This window comes from Geotrypetes seraphini, chromosome 8, assembly GCF_902459505.1.
Source record: "Geotrypetes seraphini chromosome 8, aGeoSer1.1, whole genome shotgun sequence".
Taxonomy (NCBI): domain Eukaryota; kingdom Metazoa; phylum Chordata; class Amphibia; order Gymnophiona; family Dermophiidae; genus Geotrypetes; species Geotrypetes seraphini.
In genome coordinates, this window is record NC_047091.1 from 123,115,754 (window position 1) to 123,133,226 (window position 17,473).

General features: G+C 47.6%; 1 protein-coding gene across 2 annotated transcripts in view; it reads left to right on the forward strand.

Annotated features, from left to right (window-relative positions):
• Positions 1 to 17,473, forward strand: part of PTBP1 (polypyrimidine tract binding protein 1) — a 107,438-nt gene that overhangs the window by 59,429 nt on the left and 30,536 nt on the right. For both annotated transcript variants that reach the window (XM_033956054.1, XM_033956053.1), the window contains one exon: positions 15,934 to 16,104. In XM_033956054.1, coding sequence (XP_033811945.1) covers positions 15,934 to 16,104 — 171 coding nt within the window. The remainder of the gene's footprint in view (positions 1 to 15,933; positions 16,105 to 17,473) is intronic.

A 17,473-nucleotide genomic window follows, 5' to 3' on the forward strand; every position in this document is an offset into this window, starting at 1 on the left:
GGATGCCTCCCCCTATGCGTGGGGAGCTCACCTGGGAGATCTACGCACCCAGGGACTCTGGACCCCTCAGGAGCGTCAACATCACATCAATTTCCTGGAACTCAGAGCCATGTTCTATGCTCTCAAGGCCTTCCAGCACCTTCTCTGCCCTCAGGTTTTTCTCCTGTGCACAGACAATCAAGTCGCCATGTACTACATAAACAAGCAAGGCGGCACCGGATCTCGCCTCCTTTGTCAGGAGGCTCTCAGCATCTGGACCTGGGCCACGGCCCGCAATCTCTTCCTCAAGGCTGTCTATATCCAGGGCGAACAGAACTCCCTGGCCGACAATCTCAGCCGCATCCTTCAACCTCACGAGTGGACTCTGGACCCTTCAACACTCCACTCCATCTTTGCTCGCTGGGGCACTCCGCAGGTGGACCTCTTTGCAGCGCCTCACAACCATCAGCTGCCCCAGTTCTGTTCCAGACTCTTCTCTCCTCATCGTCTGACCCCAGATGCATTCCTGCTCGACTGGACGGATCGGTTCCTCTATGCCTTTCCTCCACTACCTCTGATGTTGCGGACGTTATCCAAACTCCGCAGGGACAGGGCCACCATGATTCTCATCGCTCCTCGGTGGCCTCGCCAACACTGGTTCTCCCTTCTGCTTCAGCTCAGCTCCAGGGAGCCCATTCCTCTTCCTGTGTTTCCTACTCTACTTACGCAGCAACATCAGTCTCTACTGCATCCCAATCTGTCTTCGCTCCACCTGACAGCTTGGTTTCTCTCGGGCTGACCTCTCCAGAGAATCTGTCTCAGCCTGTCCGTTGCATTTTGGATGCCTCCAGGAAACCGGCCACCCTCCAATGTTACCATCAGAAGTGGACCAGGTTCTCCTCTTGGTGTCTACTGCATCATCACGATCCCACCTCATTAGCGGTGGAAACTGTACTTGACTATTTGCTCTCTCTGTCCGACGCTGGCCTCAAGTCTACCTCAATCAGAGTCCACCTCAGTGCCATCACTGCGTTTCATGAGCCTATCCTCGGAAAACCTCTCACGGCTCATCCACTGGTTTCCCGGTTCATGAGAGGCCTCTTCAATGTCAAACCACCTCTGAAGCCTCCTCCTGTCTTCTGGGACCTGAATGTGGTTTTATCAGCCCTCGTGAGCCTCTTTACACAACTTCGCTCAAACTTCTAACATGGAAGGTGCTTTTCCTCATTGCCATCACCTCTGCCAGGAGGGTTAGTGAGATGCATGCACTGGTCGCCGATCCACCGTTCACTGTTTTTCACCATGACAAGGTGGTTCTGCGTACCCATCCTAAATTCCTTCCCAAGGTGGTCTCGGCTTTTCACCTCAACCAGTCCATTGTGTTGCCTGTCTTTTTCCCTAAACCCCATTCTCATCCTGGGGAACAGGCGTTGCACACGCTGGATTGTAAGCGTGCCCTTGCATACTATCTTGACCATACCAGGGCTCACCGCTCGTCCCCTCAGCTCTTTCTGACCTTCGATCCTAACCGTCTAGGTCGTCCTGTCTCTAAACGGACGCTTTCCAACTGGCTTGCTGCCTGTATTGCGTTCTGTTATGCTCGGGCCGGTCTCTCACTGGAAGGTGCTGTCACGGCCCACAGGGTCAGAGCTATGGCTGCTTCTGTGGCTTTCCTCCGTTCCACGCCCATCGAGGAAATCTGCAAGGCTGCCACTTGGTCCTCAGTTCACACGTTCACTACTCACTACTGTCTGGATGCCTTCTCCAGACGGGATGGACACTTCGGCCAATCTGTGTTACAAAATTTATTTTCCTAATGGCCAACCATCCCTCCCCCTCTCTGTTAGCTTGGAGGTCACCCATGCGTTAAGAATATGCTGCCTGTTTGTCCTGGGATAAAGCACAGTTACTTACCGTAACAGGTGTTATCCAGGGACAGCAGGCAGATATTCTTACGTCCCACCCTCCTCCCCGGGTTGGCTTCTTAGCTGGCTTATCTTAACTGGGGACCACGCTCTCCTCCGTCGGGCGGGAAGGCACTCGCGCATGCACGGTGCGGCCAACTAGAACTTTCTAGTTAAAAAGGTCCGTACCGGGGCTCCGTCGGTGACGTCACCCATGCGTTAAGAATATCTGCCTGCTGTCCCTGGATAACACCTGTTACGGTAAGTAACTGTGCTTTTCGGCCAATGTGGCCCAGGGAATCCAAAAGGTTGGACAACCCATAATACTTTGAATGAGGACATGGCGGATATGGTTCAGTAAACTTTGACCCTGTCTCAACACCTAGAACCAGTTTGTCCTTTCAGGTCAGTTTGGGCAGTTTCAGTGCTCATTGGTACTATGAAGCTGTGGTGATGGTGTGGAATCAGGATCTTGCTTCCTCTGAGCAGATAACTGGAGATGGTTTGCGTCTCCTTATGAAACGTCTCCCACGTTTTGACTCGCTCTGTGATTCTGCAGGAACAGTACTATAAATTCCTGTTACACCTTTATCTCTCAACTTATAGGGCGTATGTGGCAGGGTTTACCTCTCATGCCAGCTGTCCCAAGTGCCATTTAATGCCAGCTGGACTCTTTCATATGTTCTGGTCCTGTGACAGATTGCAAACCTTTTGGTCGTTTGTTGGTCTTCACCTACAGACGATCATGCAGAGGCGAGTTCCGTTGCGGGCAAATGTCCTGCTTTTCTCTCAAATCTCTTCATTGGGATTAAGCTTATTGGCTAGGAAATGTATACTCTTATTGTGGCGCCAGGCAGAGGTACCTACCATTACTATGTGGAAAAATGAACTATTTACCCTGTTAAGGTATGAATATTTAGATGTTAAGAATTGTGGATCTGGTCGTTGGAGAAAGATCTGGGCTCCTGTTTGGGATAGCTTGTCCCATGGAGCCCGAAGTGCTCTGTTAAATTTTTGATTCTTTGGCGCTTTGACACTGGAGTGCTGGGGAGGGTGGAGGATGGGATGGGATTAGGGTGGTGGGATGGTTCTTGACTTTTCGTTGATATTTAGTCTCCGTGCAGAAACCCCGTGGATGACTATCTTATCTTTAGTTTTGTATAGGTTGTGTATGTGTTCCGACTGTTATCTTTTCCTTTATATGCAAATTATTTAAAATAAAATGTTTGAAATTAAAAAAAAAAAAATGTAGAGATGAGAATGAAACTAAAGGGTTGTAAAGCTTAAAACTGCATGGCAGGAAGTGTTGCATTTCTAGTGTTTCTGTTGCAGACACATAGGATTCGGTACTGAAGCTGTTGTCCTATAGTCATGAACTTTGCAGAAGGGTGTCGCTCATATCTTTCAACTCTTCCCTTCACCAGTGGAGAATAGCACCCTCTTCGTTTTTTTCTTTTGCAAGCGAACTAAGGTGTTCTGATCTGTTTGCTTCTTTTTTTTTTTTCCGGATCTTTTTTTTGGTTCTCTTTTCCTGCATGACTTTGATGCCTGGAAGTCTCCATCTTGGGCTTACTCTGCCAGGGAAAGGATGCAGACCTACGATCCAGCTGGCCAATCTCTTGAATACCTATAGAACTATCCTGCTTTGTGATCCTTTGAAAGTTCAGTCCATTCCCCTGGAAGCTTGCTTGCCTTTTGATTTATCAAATGCTTGAGCACAGGCTGTGTGGCACCTGGTAACATAGTAGATGACGGCAGATAAAGACCTGAATGGTCCATCCAGTCTGCTCAACCTGGTTCAATTTAAATTTTTTTTTAATTTTTTCTTCTTAGCTATCTCTGGGCAAGAATCCAAAGCTCTACCCGGTACTGTGCTTGGGTTACAACTGCTGAAATCTCCGTTAAAACCTATTCCAGCCCATCTACACCCTCCCAGCCATTGAAGCCCTCCCCAGCCCATCCTCCACCAAACGGCCATATACAGACACAGACTGTGCAGGTTTGCCCAGAACTGGCCTTAGTTCAATTTTTTATACTTTCTGATTCTAGATCTTCTGTGTTCATCCCACGCTTCTTTGAACTCAGTCACAGTTTTACTCTCCACCACCTCTCTCGGGAGCGCATTCTGTGTAACAATCCTTTGAGTATCAGCTGGCTGCAAATTCTCCCTGATATGCTGTATGGATTTTCAGGGTTAGAAATCCTAACCAGTAGCCAGAAGATTTCCTGTGGTGGATTTGTTTCCAGGCAGTCTGATGGAGAAATCCTTTCCCTACAGGCAGGCTGATGCAAGCTGACAGGCACCAGAAGTCGGTGAGTACTCCCTTTATTTCCTATGGGGGAAAATCAGGGGGGGGGATCAGAAAAGGGTAGATCCGAGGGTTTCTGGGAGTTAATGTCAGGTTCTCCCACCTCAAAACAATTTTTTTGATGTTGCTTTTAAGCAAAGTTTCCACAAGCATGATTTTTCTAGTGGTGGCCAGCTTGGATTTTTATCAATCTTTTTTTTTTTTTAAAGGCTTCTTTCTGCCTCAAAACTCCTTGTTTTTCCCAAGGATCATCCGCAATGGATTCCCCAGGCTAATCTGCCCCTCTTTCATGCCTTTTTGTGCACAACTTTGTTGGCAGATGAGTGGCCATGTTCCACATGCTGTGGAGCACAGGAGGGAAGGGCTCAGCCTCCTTAGAGTCCTCCAGGGTGGGAGAACCCTAAAAAGCCAGCCATCAGGGAAGAAATCCCGTTCACAAGCCACACGCAACAAGGGTGCAAAATGCAAGCACGTGATGGTGGGTCCAGGGGTCGGTCCTTGGGGGTTACCTGTCCAGGGGTTTTCAGACTATCAATCTCTTGTGTAAAGCCTTTTTGATGGGCCTGAGGAGTGCCTCGCTGCCTGCATGTGCACCAGCCCTGGTACAAGAAGAATTCTGTCCAAAGTAGGCTTCCCTGCCTCGGAACAAGTTGGCTTCAACATCAGTGACCACTCAAAGCATGCCTTTATCTCAAGAATCCAATTTAGGGTCCCTGTTTGGGGCCAGAGATCAGAAGGCTGTGATTGCTATTGATCAGGGTGACAATCCCCCAGAGCACTGCCTTTTCAAGTCTGCCACTGTTTCACTTGTTTTACTCACTCTTGTGAGTTTAAGTTGGACCCTCAAAAACCCTCCATCTCCCAGTGTTCTGTTATGAGCGGTACAGAGACTACCTTCTTTCCAGCTCATTCAAACATAACCTCGCTACCAATGGGTCTATCCTATGGCTATAGACTTCCAACAGGTGTTTCGCAGCCGAAGGTGGATTCTGCAGTAGTTCAAGTGACTAAACATACCTCCCTTCCTAGTGACAGAGGAGTGATGTTGAAGGATGCACAGGATCGCAAGACACTTTGAAGCACTGGTATCAAAGCGGCAGCCACTTTCATACCAGTTTGCGGTGTAGTCCTTTGGCGATGGATATCTATTCCCATTTGATTATGGAGGGAGTGGATTGTAGCCGATGTACTTTAACAGAATCATGGGCAGGGTGCCAGCTTGTGCCGTTTCTGCCCACTGGATGCTCTGGATTAGGTAGTGGGTGGGTGATTCAGCCTCCAAGTCTACTCTAAGCAGATTACCCTTTAAGGAACAGGTGCTTTTTGGCAAAATCCTAAATTTCTACCAAGCAGCAGGATTTGACATTCCACCAGAGGAGGCAGAGGCAATTTTCATTACTTTTGAAGATCCTGCCAGTTCTTCTATGGTTCCTCGTCTGAGACTATTCCAAAGATCCAGACAGATTTGACAGCTACAGATGCCAACAGCCTTCTGGGTTGTGCAGTACCTCTGCCACCAAAAAGCAACAATACCAGGTCGACTGCCACACCTCGCATTGGCGGGATTCTGTCAGCTTTCTGGAGGGAATAGAAATAATTATCAGACCACTGCGGAAAACAGCCATCTATCTCTACTACAGCACATTTGATTAGAAGTGTTGCTGCTTCCTGGGCGGAGTCCTGGGCTGGCTGTTTCAATGAAATCTGTAGAGTAGCAACTGGGGAAAGAATGGAACTTAGGCAACTCCAGCTGCAGTAGAGAGACCAAGCTGCAGTAGAGAGACCAAGTTCCTAGATGCTGTAGGCAATTGCTTCCTGGAACAACTTGTCGAGGAAAATACTAGAGAAAATGCAATTCTGGACTTAATTCTAAATGGACTACGAGGACCGACACAAGGTATAGAAGTAGAAGGGACGCTTGGAAACAGTGATCACAACATGATCCACTTCAACCTAGACACAGGAACAAAAAATTGATCCGGATCAACTGCCACGGCACTGAACTTCCAAAAAGGGAACTATGAAGGGATGAGAGTTATGGTGAGGAAGATTAGGAAGAGGATTAGCACTGTAAATACGCTAGAGCAAGCATGGTCCCTTTTTAAGGACACAGTCACCGAGGCACAGACTCTATATATACCACATATCAAGGGTTCCAAGAGGAAAAAGAACAAGAAACCGGCGTGGCTCGCTAACAGTGAAGAAAGTGATCAGAGACAAGAACACTTTGTTTAAGGAATGGAAAAGGACAAAAACTGGAAAGAGCACAAACATCAAAGCAAATACCATAAGGCAGTAAGAGGGGCCAAAAGACTATGAGGAAAAAATAGCCAAGGAAGCAAAAACTTTTAAGCCGTTCTTTCGATATATTAAGGGGAAACGACCCGCGAAGGAAGCAGTGGGGCCGTTAGATGACCATGGAATAAAGGGAGTACTAAAGGAGGACAAAGCCATCGCCGACAAACTGAACGCATTTTTTGCGTCTGTATTTACCGAAGAAGATATATCCAATATACAGAAGCCAACAGACTATATACACAGGAAATGAAGATGGGAAACTTACAGGGTCGACAATCAGTCTAGAAGAGTTATGCAGACAGATTGATAGGCTTAAAAATGATAAATCCCCAGGACCGGACAGCATCCACCCGAGGGTAATCGAGGAACTGAAAGAGGTTATAGCTGAACTGCTTCAACTAATAGCCAATCTGTCGATTAAATCAGGAAAGATTCCGGAACACTGGAAAGTGGCAAATGTTACGCCGATCTTCAAGAAAGGCTCGAGGGGGAGATCCGGGAAACTTCAGACCAGTGAGTGACTTCGGTACTGGGAAAGATGGTAGAGGCGCTGATAAAAGACCGCATCATCGATCACCTTGACAGACACAAACTGATGAGGACCAGCCAGCATGGCTTCAGCAAAGGAAGATCTTGGCAAATTTACTGCACTTTTTCAAGGAAGTAAATAAGCAGATAGACAAGGGTGGCCCAGTCGACATCGTATATCTAGATTTTCAGAAGGCATTTGACAAGGTCCCGCATGAACGTCTACTTTGAAAAATCGCGAGCCATGGAATCGAGGGGAATATACTCACGTGTATTAAAAACTGGTTGGCGGATAGGAAACAGAGTGGGGGTAAATGGACAATACTTGGACTGGAAAAGCGTCATGAATGGAGTGCCGCAGGGTTCGGTGCTCAGTTCTGTGCTCTTCAACATATTTATAAACGACCTAGAAATTGGTACGAATGAGGTGATTGCAGACGATGCAAAGTTATGCAGAATAGTGAGGCCACAGAAGGATTGCAAAGACCAAGACATAAACACACTCAAGGAATGGGCTGCAAAATGGCAAATGAAGTTCAACGTGGATAAGTGCAAGGTGATGGAATCGGGTTGCCAGAGCGAAGGAGAAGGTGGCAGCGTGCTCTGGTAGCTTGACAGAGAGGGAGAGTCGGAGACAAAGAGTTCTGCACAGGGGAAGGAGGCAGGAAGAAGCACAGGACTCGGGGAAGCGGCGAGAGTATGCTCTGCCCACCCCCACCGCGTCAGAGGCAGCGTCGGACTCCCCCTTGAAAGGGGGCGGAGCCAACGCGAAGAGCATTGAATCGGGTTGCCAGAGTGAAGGAGAAGGAGGCAGCGTGCTCTGGTAGCTTGACAGAGAGGGAGAGTCGGAGACAAAGAGTTCTGCACAGGGGAAGGAGGCAGGAAGAAGCACAGGACTCGGGGAAGCGGCGAGAGTACGCTCCGCCCACCCCCACCGCGTCAGAGGCAGCGTTGGACTCCCCCTTGAAAGGGGGTGGAGCCAACAGCGCGCAGCCGTTCGGTGCGCGGCGAAGGCGAGCAGCAAAGGCGCTCGCCTTAGCAAGAGCGCCTTTGCGAAGGGCCTTTGAGAAGGGATAAGTCAACGGAGTAAGACAGAAGGGTAAAGAAGCGACAAGTACAGAAGGAAAGCACAGAAGGTAAGAGAGACAGACACAAAGGGTCAAACCGTTCACACAAGTATACCAAGCAGGCAGAGGGAGAGAATGAGAGAGAGAGACACCAGCATAGAGAGAGAGACACCAGCATAGAGAGAGAGACACCAGCATAGAGAGAGAAGACACCAGCACAGAGAGAGAGACAGAGAAGACACCACCAACAGGCAGTGAGCGAGAGGACACCAAAGACAGTTAGAGAGAGAAAGAGAGGGCACCAGCACAGAGAGAGAGTCAGGGAGGACACCAGCAGCAGATAGGGAGAGAGAAAGGACACAAAGCGGACACAAGTCACAAGTAATCTCAACTGATATCTTAAAGTAGGAACAACAATGGAAGCAGAAGGAAGCCAGAAGATGAGCTTTCCAGTGTTCTGAACAGACTGTCATATGTATGACTATCTCCCCTCGGGGAGACAGTCATATGTATGCATTCGGTGTCAGGAACTGAAAAGCTTGAAGAAGGAAGTCAAGCGACTAGAGGACAGGATATAGGAGATCGAAGGATTTCACACCACGGAGAGACACATTGAGGAGGAAGTCAGGGAGCTCGAGAGATTCATTGAAGAGGCATACAGGACGAAGGTGGAAGAGAACGAACTTCAGATGAAAGAAGAAGCTACACGGATACCAACATGCATGGGAGAGCAAGAAGAAGATTACCTCAAGGATGACATCCACAGAGGACTACCGCAAGAGGGGGAGAATTTGGCTAGTCGAGGCCCAGAAGAAGAAAGAGTGAAGCACTTTGAGGACATTGACCTGAGACCGAAGCGAAAATTGAAGAAGGGAAAGTCAGCGATCCTAGTGGGAGACTCGATCCTTAGGCATGTGGACAGCCACATAGCAGGAGGGAGAGAGGACCGACTGGTGACCTGCCTTCCGGGAGCAAGAACCAAGGACATCGTGGACAAAATTGGAATGATCTTGGAAGGGGCGGAGACAGAAGAGACAGCTGTAGTGATCCACATCGGGACGAACGATGTCAGCAAGAGAGACTACAAAAGAAGCACGCTGTTAGAACAATTCAAGATTCTGGGAAGGAAGCTGAGGATGAGGGCCCAGAAGATAGTGTAAGCTGAGGATGAGGGCCCAGAAGATAGTGTTCTCAGAGATCCTACCAGTACCGAGGGCAGATGTGAAAAGACAAGAGGAACTACAATCAATAAATACGTGGATGAGGAGATGGTGTGAGGAAGAAGGAAGAAGGATTCCACTTCGTGAGGAACTGGATGGCGTTTTGGGGCAAGAGCAAGCTCTACAGGAAAGATGGACTGCACCTCAGCGCAGCAGGAACTAGACTCCTAGCAAACGTCGTCAAGAGAGGAATAGAACAGGCTTTAAACTAAGAAGGGGAAAGCCGACAGTTGACCAAGGGTCGACAATTCGGAAGATACTGAGGGGAAAAATGGCTGGGAAGAAACAAGGGACAGATTGCAGGGGTCGACGAACCCAGAAGAAGTGGTTACAATGTCTGCAGCAAAAGAGAAGAAAATATGGGCCGAAGCACAGGGAAAGGAAAGGAGGACAGCAAAATACCAGGATCTAAAGTGCATATATGCTAATGCAAGGAGCCTAAGAAACAAAATGGGGGAACTAGAAGCCTTGGCCAACGCAGAAGACATCGACATCATTGGAATCTCTGAAACATGGTGGAATGAGGAAAGCAAATGGGATACAGCACTACCGGGATACATGCTCTATCGCCAGGACAGATCAGGACAAAAAGGAGGTGGAATAGCCCTATACATAAAAGAAGGCATACCATCCACAAAAATGGACACAGCAGAGACGGCCAGCAAGCTGGAATCTCTATGGATCAAAATACTGGGAAGGAAAGGGCCTGAAATAAAGATGGGCCTATTTTATCGCCCACCCGGGCAAACCAGAGATATCGATGAGGAAATGGAAGCCGAGATGAAGCGAGAATGCAAAAGCGGCAACACGGTTATTATGGGAGACTTCAACTACCCTGGGATAGACTGGAGTCTTGGAAGCTCGAAATGCACTAGGGAGACAAAATTCCTGGAAGCTACACAGGATTGCTTCATGGAACAGCTTGTTAGAGAACCGACGAGAGGAAATGCCACTCTGGATCTAATCCTAAATGGGTTAAGGGGACCTGCAAAGGAAGTAGAAGTAGTGGGACCGTTGGGAAACAGCGATCATAATATGATCAAGTTCAAGGTTGAGGTAGGAGTGTCAAAAGGCAAGAGATCCATTGCGACAACCTTTAACTTCAGGAAGGGAAACTACGAAGCAATGAGGGAATTGGTAAGGAAGAAACTTAGGAACACTTCCAAAACATGGCTAACGGTAAATCATGCCTGGTCCTTCTTCAGGGACATGGTGAGCGAGGTGCAAAATCTGTATATCCCCAGATTCAGGAAGGGGTGCAAAAAGAATCGAACAAAAGACCCGGCGTGGATAACCAAAACAGTGAAGGAAGCGATAGGCAATAAGAAAAATTCATTCAAGAAATGGAAAAAGGACAAAACTGAGGGGAACTGGAAAGAGCACAAGAAGCATCAAAAAGAATGTCACCGTGAGGTTCGGAAAGCCAAAAGAGAGTATGAAGAGAGGCTAGCCAGGGAAGCAAGAAATTTCAAACCATTCTTCAGATATGTTAAAGGGAAGCAGCCGGTTAGAGAGGAAGTGGGACCGCTGGACGACGGAGACAGGAAGGGAGTGCTGAAGGAGGAGAAGGTAGTGGCAGAAAGGCTTAACATGTTCTTCTCGTCTGTATTTACAAACGAAAACACGTCCAACATACCGGATCCTGAGCAATTCTTCAACGGAAGTCAAGCAGAAAAATTAACATCCATAGAAGTGAGCCTTGAGGACGTTTGTAGGCAGATAGTAAAACTAAAAACTGACAAATCCCCGGGTCCGGATGGCATACATCCTAGGGTTCTGAAGGAATTAAAGGAGGAGATAGCAGAACTACTGCAGCAAATTTGCAACTTATCCCTGAAAACAGGCGAGATCCCGGAAGATTGGAAGATAGCCAACGTTACGCCCATCTTTAAAAAGGGATCAAGAGGTGACCCGGGAAACTACAGGCCGGTGAGCCTGACTTCGGTTCCAGGGAAAATGACAGAAGCACTGATAAAAGAAAACATCGATCAACATTTTGAAAAACATGAACTTCTGATAACCAGCCAGCATGGTTTCTGCAAGGGAAGATCGTGCCTAACAAACTTATTGCACTTCTTCGAAGGAATCAACAAACGGATGGACAAAGGAGACCCCATAGACATCATATATCTAGATTTCCAAAAAGCCTTTGACAAGGTGCCCCATGAACGTCTACTCCGGAAATTGAAGAACCATGGGGTGGAAGGAGACGTACATAGATGGATCAGAAACTGGTTGGAGGGTAGAAAACAAAGGGTAGGAGTGAAGGGTCACTATTCCGACTGGAGGAGGGTCACGAGTGGTGTCCCGCAGGGCTCGGTGCTCGGGCCACTGCTATTTAATATCTTCATAAATGATCTAGAAACAGGGACGAAGTGCGAGATAATAAAATTTGCGGACGACACCAAACTATTTCATGGAGCTCAGACTACAGAGGACTGCGAAGAATTGCAAAGGGACTTGAACAAACTAGAAGAATGGGCGGCGAAATGGCAGATGAAGTTCAACATTGAGAAATGTAAAGTATTACATGTGGGGAGCAGAAACTCGAGGTACAACTATACAATGGGAGGGTTGTTATTGAATAAGAGTACCCAGGAAAGGGACTTGGGGGTAATGGTGGACATGACAATGAAGCCGTCGGCACAGTGTGCAGCGGCCGCTAAGAGAGCGAATAGAATGCTTGGTATAATCAAAAAGGGTATTACAGCCAGAACGAAAGAAGTTATCCTGCCGTTGTATCGGGCGATGGTGCGCCCGCATTTGGAGTACTGCGTCCAATATTGGTCACCGTACCTTAAGAAGGATATGGCGTTAGTCAAGAGGGTTCAGAGGAGAGCGACACGTCTGATAAAAGGTATGGAAAACCTGTCATATTCTGAGAGATTGGAGAAGCTGGGTCTCTTTTCCCTGGAGAAGAGGAGACTTAGAGGAGATATGATAGAGACTTATAAGATCATGAAGGGCATAGAGAGAGAAGAGGGACAGATTCTTCAAAATTTCTAATAACAAAAGAACAAGAGGGCATTCGGAAAAGCTGATGAGACAGATTCAAAACAAATGCTAGGAAGTTCTTCTTTACCCAATGTGTGGTGGACACCTGGAATGTGCTTCCAGAGGACGTAATAGGGCAGAGTACGGTACTGGGGTTCAAGAAAGGATTGGATAAATTCCTACTGGAAATGGGGATAGAGGGGTATAGATAGAAGATTACTACACAGGTCCGGGACCTGTTGGGCCACCGCGTGAGCGGACTGCTGGGCATGATGGACCTCGGGTCTGACCCAGCAGAGGCATTTCTTATGTTCTTATGATGGATGTCGGTAACAAAAATCATGCATGATACAGGATGTCCGTGCTATATTCGGAGAGAGCCCCCAGGAAAGAGACATGGGAGTACTTGTAGACAAGTCAATGAAACTGACTAAAGTGGGAAGATCAAGTTTGAGTCTAAAAACTATTACTCTGGCTTTTAAATATTTTTTGTCTGGCACCTCAGTTTTCAAAAGTTTCCATGTTTGTCCTCAGTCTGCACTAGTGCTGCCCGATACAGGAAAAATATTTCGATTCGATTCAGCCTATTGAATCGAATCGATTTTTCAGTTTGATTTTCCTGCCCAAATGGATTTTTTTTTTCCCCAAACATCCTGGTGTTTGTTTATTTTATAGCCTCTTCACCCCCTTGCACTTCTCCTATCCACACTGGCGCTGTGGTGTAAACAAAATAGACTTCTCCTTTCTGTTAAATCCTAGCTCACATTTGTGGTCTAACACCACCTCTGGCAGGATACACATTTCAAATCTGACATATTGTAATCACAAAATAGAAAATAAAATTATTTTTCTATCTTTTGTTGTCTGGTCATTATTTAGATCTTGTTGGTCCCAGGCTGTGGTTGTCTTCTGATAACTCACTTGCCAGGATCTCCTTCTTTCTTCGTGCTAACCATCCATTTTCTATCTCTGTCCTCCCCTTCTGTTTCCCTTCCCTCTCCCAGAGGTCTGGCATCTTTCCTTTTTTTCATCTCTATTCCCAGATCCACGTTTTCTCAACTACCCTTTCATCCAGTATATCTCCCTCCTTCTCCACCACCCCAGGTTCCACCAGCTCTCCCTTTCTCTTCCCAACTACCCTCCTATCCAGTATCTCTACCCCCTCACCCCCCGTGTACAACTTCTCTCCCTTTCTGTTCCTTTCCTCCCTAAATCCCATTATCCACCATCTCTCCCTTTTCTGTTTTTTAGATCCATTATTTCTTCTATCCCTCCCCCCATTTCCCCTCTCCCTCCCTTAACTCCCCTCTCTCCCAAGTTCATCTCTCCCTCCCCCAAGTCCATCCATCTTCCCCCCTCCATCTTCTCCCCATCTCTCCTTCTCCAGTCCACCAACTCCAAGTCCATCTCCTCTCTCCCCCCAGCTCTGACTCCCAACACAGAAGCCCAGTATTTGGCTGGCAGAGGGCAACACTCATGTATTCTGGCACCTACTAAGAGCTCCGGGCGCTTCACACAGCATTCATACACTTTTCCTGTGAGCTGCAGAAGATGCGGGCCTTGCAAAAGCCGCGTGAGAAGCGTCTCCGCACTGCAGCACATCCCCAGTGCGCTCGCACCGCTTCTCGGGAGCCTCCGTGCGGCACCACATCACCTGGTGCTCACAGGTGTGCGGGGCTCTGGCCTTGACGTGGCTGATGAAAGGCCAGCCGCTGGCAGGACCCAGAGGAGCAGAAGCGCGCCACTGAGCAGCAGCAGTAAGAACGATGCATGCAAGTGGCAGATCAGGAGCATTTGCCAGTCTCTGAGGGAAGCATGAGCATGCATGCGGGAAGATGAGGTGCGGGCATCTGCTTCTAGCCAACCAAGTAAAAATCATCTTGTTGCCGCCGTTCTGCTCCCAGAGGTCCACTCGGCTTTTCCTCTGCCACTGGAGTCCTTGCTTCTGGTGTAACTTCCGGTTTCGCAAAAACGGAAGTTACATTAGATGGAAGCATTCCAGTGGTAGAGGGAAAGCTCGAATAGATCTCTAGCAAGGGGGCAGACGAATCGGTGAGTTCGGGGGTTTTTTGGTTTTTTTTACAAAATCGAATCGATTCACCCGAAGTGAATCGGTGAATCGATTCGAATCGCGAATCAGGCAGCACTAGTCTGCATTATAACGTTAATTGATCTACAAAAGGTAGTGATGACCAGTTTTTCAATCACACAGTTGTTAAAACAGATGAATTCTGGATTGCTGGAGGACTTGCCAGGCTAGGGGACTTGAATGACATTAAAATTTTAATTTGGATGCATTAAAAAATAACACAAGGGAAAAAGTATTCTAATTAGATGTACCGTACATGTTGCTGGATTCTATATAATCATCCCCCTCTCCCCAAAGGAAAAGTGTTGGAATCGTTGTAGATAACAAATGGGACAGAATTTCCAGGTAAATGCACAAGCTGTAGAATTCAACAGATGGTGTGAATTGGAGAATGACAAGGTAGCTGTTACCCACGGCTAGGGGGAGAAGTGCTCAGTGTGGGCACAGGGACAAGGCCATCCACCACCCTGTGGAGCAGTGAATGGCCTTGTCCCTACAACTAAGGTAGGGAATGTGCGCGGCCCTCACCCTCCTTCCTACCAAATCTACCTTCCTCCCCCTTATCTTTACGGCATGTTAGTAAAGTAAGTTGCTCAAGCCGGCCGAGCCTGCAGTCGTGTATGTGTGGGCGGAAGCTTCCTCTGACGCAACTTCTGCTCACAAACACGCGACTGCAGGCAAGCTCGGCCGACTTGAGCAACTTACTTTACTAACGTGCCGCGAAGGGGAGGGGATTCTCGGGATGTGTGAAGGGGTGCTGAAGGAAGGTAAGGTGGCAAGAGGGAAGGGTGGTGGTGGGCAAAAGACACTGGAAGGGAAACAGGGAAGACGAGTGGGCAGAAGACAGATGCCAGACTATGTGGGAGCGGAGGGAAGAAGATGGGTGCCAGACCAATTGGGGCGGGTTGAAGGGAGAGGCACTGTAACAGAGCAAATGGAAGTCGCTGAGAGAAGACAGACAGTGGATGGAAGGAATTGAATGAGAAGATGAGGAAAGCAGAAACCAGACAACAAAGGTAGAAAAAAAAATTTCTATTTCCTTTCTTTTTTTATTTTATTTAGGATAAAGTAGTATATTAGTTGTATTGATAAAAAATTATATACAAAGCCCTGCCAGCTGAACATCTTTCTCTAGTTCAGCAGCCAGAACTTTGATTTATAAGGAAGGAATAAGCTAAATATTGCAGTACTGAGGCTTGTATGGATGCTGCGGGGATGGGGCAGTGAAGGGGACATAATTTTTCCCCGTGCCTTTCTCTAGTGTGAATATTAACTTGTAAAAGCTTGAACAAATTAAGAATACATCCATTAAGTCAATGAAACTTAGAAATCTCTTTTGAATGCAATAGAGAGTGAATTTGGGAACTTCAAGTAACAGGTTGGCTGTAAGATGCTGGACTCAGCCACTCTTCTGACCCAGTATGACCTATTCAGTTTTGCATTCAGGAGTGCGAGATGAAATATTAAGTCATTGTGTGTATATTGTAACATGTTGTTTGAGGGAGGAAATACGTAAATATATTAATGGACTGATGTTGATTTTAGAGAGCCCAGGCAGCACTGCAAGCTGTGAACTCCGTCCAGTCAGGAAACATTGCACTATCTGCTTCAGCTGCAGCAGTGGATGCAGGCATGGCTATGGCTGGCCAGAGCCCTGTCCTGAGAGTCATTGTGGAAAATCTCTTTTATCCCGTCACTTTGGATGTGCTGCATCAGGTAAGGACATGTCCTATTGCACATTCTGAGTGGTTGGTTATCCATGAGGAAGGAAAATGGAGATATTTCAGAGCAGCAGAGACAACCTTTCTTCATATGGTGAGGGGAGGCAAGTTTTGAACTTGCAGTCATTTCAAAGCATCTGATTTGTATGCATAAGGGGAGGAGTTAACCTGTGGTTGCTAATTATAACACTGTTTTGGAAGGAATTTGGTTTTATCTGTAGTTTTATGTTGAGTTCAGACACTATTAAAATACACTATTTTATTTGTTTTAGGACTAAGTGTCTATGAAATATAGTGGTGCCTCACACAACGAACTTAATTGGTTCCAGGAGCAAGTTTGTTATGTGAAACGTTCGTTATGTGAAACGCGTTTTCCCATAGGAATACATGTAAAAAAAAATAATTCGTTCTGCAGCATAAAATATGCTAAGATGACATAAAAAAGATAAATTTTTTGTTATTATTTTTATTTAGATACATCTAAAAACATACATTTCCCTGTCCTTTTACTTCCACTATCTTCCTATCCCATCTCTATTCCCTTTTGTCCCTCTCACCATGATCAATCATCTCACCACCTCTCTCTGCCCTCACCCTCAGGGTTCAAGATTGCTTCCACTCTTTTTCCTGTTGTTCTCTCTGCCTGTCACCCTATGATTTAGCATCCCTTCTGCCCTTGTCCAATATTTCCCCTTCTCTCCCTCCCTCTCATCCCCTGCTTTCAGCGGCCTTCTCCCCCATTAAGCGTCTTTTCTTCTCCACTCCACCTTTCCTCCCTCCCTGCCTCCACCTTTGTGGCGCTTTTGCACCCGACCGACAACAGAACAGGCCCGGTCGGACAAATCTCCCTGTCCTGTAGCCGCGAATCTAAATTACCTTCTTACAGCAGCTGGATTATTGAAGCTGCTGTAAGAGGTAATTTAGATTCGCGGCTACAGGGCAGGGAGGTTTGTCGGCCGGGCCTGTTGTCGGTCGATCGGGGGACCTGACCAGCTGTGCACATTCTTCGGGGCGGACCGCCCCCTCCCCCCTCTTTCGTTCGCCATTGCCTTCTTCCTACCTGCCCTGCTGCAGCCGCACACAGCCGAACGGAAGTCTTCCTGATGTCAGCGCTGACGTCGGAGGAAGGGAGGGCTTTGCTTAAGCCCTCCCTCCGACGTCAGCGCTGACATCGGGAAGATTTCCGTTCGGCTGTGTGCTGCGACAGGGCAGGTAAGGAGAAGGAGACTACCCTCGCGGCTCGACCAACCCCGCTGCGATCCAACCCCGCAGGAACCCCGGACTTCGTTGTGTGAAACGAAGTCCGTTGTACGAATCAAGACATAAAGTTCGTTGTGCGCAGCGTTCGCTGTGCGAGGCGTTCG